Source organism: Beta vulgaris, chromosome 8, assembly GCF_026745355.1.
Source record: "Beta vulgaris subsp. vulgaris cultivar EL10 chromosome 8, EL10.2, whole genome shotgun sequence".
In the NCBI taxonomy this organism is placed as follows: Eukaryota; Viridiplantae; Streptophyta; class Magnoliopsida; order Caryophyllales; family Amaranthaceae; genus Beta; species Beta vulgaris.
Window position 1 is genome coordinate 43,188,448 of NC_079209.1, and position 7,854 is coordinate 43,196,301.

Sequence of the window (7,854 nt, forward strand, 5' to 3'; positions counted from 1 at the left end):
CTTCTCATGTATAAGAAACCTTGATAGCTTTATGAGTATGGATGTGAATGTTGGCATGGAGCCCTTTGCAGTTGAAATTAGGGTTGCACTCTTTCTAATGAAACTTTCTAAAGCCCCAGGACCGGATGGTTTCCACCCCGTCTTATTCCAAAAATCCTGGGATATTTTGGGGGATGACGTATGCACTAAGCTGAGGAAGTGGTTCAGGTAATGATGGATTCCTGAGGATCTTTGTCAAGCTTTGATGTGCCTCATTCCTAAACAAAAATCCCCCAAGACGATCAAACAGTTTAGACCTATTAGCCTGTGCAACACGTTCTACAAACTTGTCACGAAAATACTTGTCACTCGCCTTAAAGCTCTGATCCCGTTGTGGATTTTGCAAAATCAAAATATCTTCATTAAGGGGAGGGGAATGGACATTAAACTAGTTGTAGCCTCTAAGATTTTACACTCCATGCAAAAGAAAAAAGGGAAATCGGGATGGTTTGGCCTAAAAATCAATCTCACTTCGATCTTAATCAATGATAGAAAATCGGAAGAGTTTAAACACTTAAGGGGGTTAAGGCATAGGGACCAATGTCCCCGTACCTATTCAATATATGCCTAATAGCCCTAACAAGTAAGATTAACGAGGCATACCACAGTAAGATTTGGACCGTGTTCTGGGTTGGTCGAGGGAAAGTCCCAGTCTCCCATTTACTTTTTGCCGATGATCTACTTCTATTCGGAAGAGTGGATGAGTCAACGATATTTGCGGTTTGGGAAGTGTTAGAGAGTATCTGTCGAGAGTCAGGTGAGAAAATTAATGAGGCTAAAAGCAAGCTCATCTTCTCTCCAAATACTCTTGAGGACCATAAGACTTTTGTTTAAAAAGACTTTAAACAGTAAGGAGAATAGTAATCTCAGGATGTATCTTAGGCTTCCCATCTCGCACAAGAGGCCTACGGAGAGCCCAGGTCCAGTTTATTGTTCAGAAGGTTAGATCTTGACTCCCCAATTGGAAAGCAAATATCTTTCCGAAGCAGGGTGTCTTTACCTGATTTCCTCAACTCTGGACACTATTCCTGCATATTACATGTAGGTGACCTATGTCCCGGCTACGACCCTCAACGACTTCCTATGGGGCGAGGAGGGAGGAAAGAAGAAGCTCCACCTAGTTAGTAAACAAACCACTTTCCTTCCTAAGTGTGAGGGGGGCTATGGATTCGAAGCCATAAGCTTATGAACAAGGCATGTATGGTTAAATCTAGCCCAGGATCAACCCAACCTGGACTAGAAATGTATCATGTCCAAATATTTGTATAGAAATCATGCCATAAAATTCAAAATCGGTTCCGTCATTTGGAGAAATGTTGGCCTAGGCTAGGATGTCCTAAGTCAGAATAGCCTCTGGTGTTTAGGAAGTGGTCTATCAATAAATTTCTGGAATGATGATTGGCTATCAATTGGCCCCCTACGTAACTGGATCCACGGCCCCCTAGGCTATAAGGAAAGTGTCAGGAAAATCCATAGTATAGTACATCTAGGTAACTGGGACTTATCCCCCTTAACTATTCTCCTTCCATGGCATATTGTCAGTCGTATCCTTAGTATGCTCCCTCTTACCCAAACCTCTTCGGAGGATATTCTCGTCTCAAAGTTTGCCAACCATCAAGGTTTTGTAATAATATGTGCTTATGCTTCCCTCCTCCACCAAAACCAGGATGTGGCGTACATGTCCTAGATCTGGAAAGGAAATATAGAACCAAAAATTAAATTTTTCATGTGGCTACCATGGTAGGATCGTATTCCCCATAGACACCTCCTTGCTGTTAGGGGAATTATTGTTCATGATCGTATTCCCCATATCCTTGCCCTAGGTGTCAAGACCATACCAAGCATGGCGCTCATATCATGCGGGACTGTGCGAAGAGTAGTGAAATTTGGAGGTGTCCTGGGATGCCTGTATTACTTAGAAGGGATTTCCAAGACTGGATTTATGAGAATATGTCATCGCCGTCAACATATTGAGAGACTCCCTAGGGGAGTGCCTGCCCTTACCCTTGTCATGATTTGGAAGGATAGGATTAACTGTGTCTTCCATGGCCGAGAATCTTTGTCGGTAATGGTGTTATGCTTTTGGACTATGGGTCATGCTCGGGAATATCTTTCAACGCTGAGAAGTAGTAACACAGTACAACCTGTCCCCACAAAGTTTGCCAATCCTCCGGATTACTTGATGATTCATGATGTTTGACGCTTTTTTGTTGGTCTATTAGAAATAGCGGGGATTAGTGGGGTGGTTTGTCAAGAAAATGGCACATGGGTTGTGGTGTTTGAGAAAAGAATTTACGCACATAATTCCCTTTGCAGCAGAATTTCTTGTAATCCTCGAAGTCTATACTTTGTGGAGACACATAATCTACCCAAGACTATTATTTATTCGAACTGCCAAAATGCAATCGATATTCTTACATTTGGTAATTGTGATTTATATGCAAATGTGATAATTACATACAAGTTGTGGCTAGTGAGATGGCCGGAGATTCAGATTAAGTATTGTAGCAGAAAGCACAACCAAATGGCGGATAGCATGGCCAAGACATGTAGGGTCATAGATGGTGACTGTCTTGTAACTAGGGTTTTCCCCCAACCCCCTAGTTATTATAATGAACAATTTATCACGTATTGTAATATGTTGAATTCTAATGTTTAATGAATGAAGGGCTTTGTTTGCCAAAAAAAAAAAAAAAAAGATAGTGTGTTTCTTAAGAGAGTGGAAAAGTTACTTTTTTAAACAATTTTAGATCAATTATCTTAAAAAATTTTGAGACGATTGGTTCAAAATTAAAATTTTGTCTCAAATTAATTAGTAACAAAAAAAAAAAAATTGTCTCCTATTAGTAATGGAATAAAAAACTTCATCTTAAATTGAAATCAAAGAAAAAATTTGTCTTAATTTAGTAGCGGAAACCGTCTGGAAATAGTATTAGGAAAAAGTGCTTTTCAAATTAGTAACGCGAAAAAAATATTTCGTTTCAAATTAGAGACTGAAAATATAATTCCATCTCAACACTAGACAGTTTATTTAAAATTCGTCTCAAATTTGGGACATCATAATAATTCGTCTTAAATTTCGTTTCTAGTAACACATTATTTTGTAGTGTTAGTTTGCGGACATACTGTTTGGCTTTACAGTATTTTGTGAGTTCAGGGATGATTTTATGATATGTTGGTAGAGTATTTACTGATGATAGTTTCCATACTTTAATAAAAGCATGTAAGAAGAGCAATAAGAACATATATAACTAGCTCATCACTGTACCCCTATTAATAGCGTAGACTTGAAATATATATAAATAACAAAGTGATGCATATTTTCCTTACGGCTAAGAAAACAAGTCAGTTCCCTCGATTGTCTTTTATTTTCCTTATACTAAGACTTGTAAATATTGACCACGGAAACCCTTCGATGATGTGACTAGCAAGAGAGGTTATTCCCAGGTGAAACACCAAGCTGATTGCAATACTGAGTATAGTACCTAACACGAGCGTTGACAGCCGGTGTGTTCCCCCCACCACATTCACCTCCATTGATAGCTCGAATGGTGGAGCCAAACCCTTTGCCGGAGACAATTCGAGAGTGGACATTGTTCATCCAAAACCAGAAGGCTGTCTTAAAGGCGATAACAGCATCGTTGGCAACTGTTTCAGGTGCATTCAAACCATCAAATCCAATGCTTCGACCTGCTGGTCCGTAGTTGTAGTTCCATGTGATTTGGAGAGGCCCACGTCCATAGTATTGCTTATTTGTGGTGCATGGCCATGTTGTGCTCGACTGACAATAGGTTGATTTGGCAATCTCCTCTATGTAGCAAAAATCTACAACACACAAGTTGAATTCATCAGTTGAGTATATATTTTTCTGTAACTCAAGGCATTCCCTTTGATTTAGGTATCGCTTAATTCAACTTAACATAATAATATCAATTAAATCAGTTTTAACTAGCAAACTAAAAACTAGTTTCAAATCTTTTGTCTCATTTCTTTTACCATTATACGTCACTCAATATTATTGGTTCGCAATCCACATAATAGATTTAGACATAATTCTCAATTACAAAAAAAAATTAAGACAAAGAATAATTGACATAAAACAAAAAGATTAAGCTGAATAGCTAAGTGTGCAAATGAGCGGGGAAGAAGATTTTATTCGATTTCAATTCTATCAAAGGAGGCATTAATAATGTTAACACTTACGTCCAGTTTCATGCGTCGCATGAGCAAAAAAGGCAGCAACTTCACGTTTAACCTCATCGGAGGATCCACTGCCAAACTGAGGATAGGAACTGAGAGCACTCAAGAAAGCAGACCTAGTGTAGAAGCTCTTACCAGCACAGCTAGAGCTTGCTTGGTTAATGATTCCATTAAAGAATGCATCGGTCACCAAACTTGGGACCGAAACACCACCACTCGGGGTGGATGGCGTTGAGGAACAAGGACCTTGTTGGCACCCAGTGCCGCAGTAGGCAGCTGTGGTGCCGCAGTAACCATATCTGCTACAGCATAAACCAGAGGCACAGCCACAGTTTTGAGCCACAACCAGGGCGCTAGACATACAGGCAACTGCTATAAGTATAGCCAAAAAAGGTCCAAGAGAAGACATTTTGGAGGAGTACAATGATAGTAGACTAGTAGAGGAACTTTTGAAGCAATGAGTGGGTTGTGGAAACTAGACACTTGAAGATGAGTTTATATAGAAAATGAAAGATAGGTGATTTAGGGAAGAAGCTTACGAGTTAGCTAGTTGTATAGTGTGATGTGAATGGAAATATTGTTTGATACGTTTAAAATGTTGACATTTGACTTGATTTGTTTTCTTATGTCGAGTTGACATTTGACTTTGGCCAGTCATTTTATGCAATGATTCGTGTTATTAGTTTGACTTGTTCAAGGAAAATGAAACGACGGATATTTTGTTGTATATGGGTCCATTACGGTTCTTCGTTAACTGAACTTATCATGTAAAAATGTTTCCCAACCGGCTCCGTTTTTAAGTTGTATCAAGACTCAAGAGGCATTAACACATTTTTCAACCAACAATTTAAAAAATTAATATGATCAATTTATATATAAGTAAATATTATGATAACTTTATATTAAGGAATTACAAAAGACGAATTCATTAGATTTTATGTAACTATGTTTTTCCTTATTTTTATTTTGTGAGAAAAGAGGAGAGGGACACCAAACTCCCATAAAAAAGCAATAATGTCTCAACTTTACTAAATAAAATAAGAATAATTTGTGAAAACCAACCTTTTACTTAATTATAATACCACTTTTTGTGAAATAACAACTTTTATTATTTTTTTAGGAAACTTAAAACTCTAAACTTCATTTTTTATGTGATACAACCTTACCTTGTTTTCAACACGCCAGTTCCCTTTGTTGACTGCATCGATTTTCGGGTTTTGATGTATCATTTTTTCTATTGGTGTCGCATGTGCATCGACTTTTTCTGTTTTTCACCCTTTCTCCTCCATTTTCTCCTCAAAAGAGTGTAATAACCCGAAAAACGTGCATAGCATATCGAAGAAACAAAAACTAGTACATAAAAGGTGTATTCTAACAAAAAATTCAAAAGATAATAATAAGAAAAACATAAAATCACTAATAAGCTGATTATTCAACCCTGAGAACATTAACTTTCAAATCAATATTATGAAAATTTATTTATTTTTAAAAAATATATGTTATTTTATTGTACAATTTTCTCTCCATGATTAAAATTACAAATAATATTACAGTTATTAGAAAACAAAAATATAAACAAATTATAGATTTTTCCTGCTCTTACTTCTATAATTTTCTTCGTCTTCCCCTTTCTAATAACTATTATTGTACTTTAATGCATGACTTTATATGTTTTTGCACGTATCATGTGCATTTAAATTAAGACTACTTTAAGTAATAAAACAAGGTCAAATGACATAGATAAATATTGCCAAAACTATTTATAGTAGTAGAACTAAATAAAACGAGGAAGTACTACATGTTCCACTAACCAACTAAAATATGGCGAGTGGCATACTTGATAAATCATATGAAGACTGCTTTACCACATGTGTTCAGAATAATTGCATTGCTAACCTATATCCAAAGCTGTCGGAGAGCTAGTGTTTGAGTTCTTTTTTTTTATTATTGTAAAATTAGATATTATATGGGCTGTTATCAAGCTTAAGATTGCTCAGCTCGGCATGTTTGATTTTTATTCGAACTCGAGTCGAGTTTCGAGCTTTTTTGAGGTTAAATTTCTATTTTTATTTTTTACTTTAAAATCACTCAACTTGAGTTATAAAATTGTATTACATATATTTTATAAATACATTTAGACTACATTGAGTTTTTTTTTTCTTTTGATAATTTGTTAGCCATTTCATTAATGAGAGTGAAAGTCTTACAACAGCAGTGGTAGTAGAGTTGTTCCCAAAGAAGCAATAGTCCCCCCCTCCCCAACCCCCCAGCTGTCACAAAATCAAACCACTGTAACTCCACATTTTTAACAAAGAAATCAAAACCAAGCTACAAAGTCATCCACCCTGCTAAGGCCTTGTTTTGCCAAAGTATACGCTACCATATAACTCCCCCTCTTCTTGTGCTTGATGATGAATGGAGGATTTGATTTCGCTGCATTACGGATGAAGTTCAAAATGAAGTTGAGGTTCCATGAACCTCTGAATTCCTTGGTGCACCAACCTACCACATTACAAGAATCAGATTCCACAATCAATGCGTTGGATAAATTGATTGCAACTCAATGTGAGCTTTTAGAGCTCGGTGGATGGCAACGCTGAATTAATTTCCATAGGAGGTATGTGAGAAAACAATACGCACTGGAAGTTGCCATTCTTGTCAAGCAAGAAACCTATTGCGACATCTTGAATAGATGGATGATAAGAAGCATCCACATTCCATTTCATCACATTACTCGATGGAGGACTCCATTGGATCATAGGCCTAGGCTGTAACCTAGCAATGTCACACTGCCAAACTTCAGCCTAAGAGAGACACCTTGGGTTGCGCATTAAGTCATGAAAGGAGTAGGGGGTGGGATTCTCCAACCTTTATCTACCAACTCATTCTAACGAGGATTAATTCTTACAATTGAGATATTGATGAGATGGAATTTGCAAAAATTCTTGAGTTTCTTTCTTTTCAAATGGTCCAAACTATCAAGTAAAAACTAGCCCCATAACATTTTGAAGAAAGCACCATAAGAGGGGGGATGCCATTGAACATATAGGTCTTTCAAAATTGCCAGCATGACCCTGTTTAGATCCCAAGTACCAATCCACTATAACCAAAGTTTTCATGAAAAATAACATTGGGTTAGAAGGTGGTCACAAGTTTTAGGAGCTTGTTCACAAAGAAGACACATTTGATCCAGGATTGGAATGATACCCATAGAGATAAGTTCCATTTTCGAATTTATTTTACCAAGATTTGCAAACCATATAAATAGTTCAATTTGATGCGGAACGAGACCCCGCCAAAACCCTTTCCGAGAGAAATGATCAGTTGTTGTGAATTATTTTTTAGAAAATCACCAGATTTTTGAGGCATCCAAACGTATGAATCGTCCACATAGCGAGAGAGGACCACTCAATCAAGTGTAGCCATAAGAGATTGTTCTTTCCTCTCGTCTCGAGGCCTTACATTTCTCTTCCAATTGAAGCATCATTTCTAATGAAACCCATCCCAAAAACTAAAGGAAGGTATTGTGGCATTTGGGGTTGGAGATAGAAGGGAAAGTCTCGGATAAAGGAGTTTTAAAGGTTGGTCACCAACCCAAAAAGTTACGCCAAAATA

At 37.2% G+C, this 7,854-nt stretch overlaps 1 protein-coding gene across 1 annotated transcript; it reads right to left on the bottom strand.

Moving 5' to 3' along the window:
- Positions 1–3,265: 3,265 nt before the first annotated feature.
- On the bottom strand, positions 3,266–4,751 carry LOC104901561 (endochitinase EP3). Its single transcript, XM_010689150.4, has 2 exons — positions 4,243–4,751; positions 3,266–3,864 (listed from the first exon to the last, which is right to left on the bottom strand). Exons 1-2 carry the CDS (start codon positions 4,646–4,648, stop codon positions 3,464–3,466), a joined length of 807 nt encoding a protein of 268 aa, XP_010687452.2. The 5' UTR covers positions 4,649–4,751; the 3' UTR covers positions 3,266–3,463.
- Between the last annotated feature and the right edge of the window lie 3,103 nt (positions 4,752–7,854).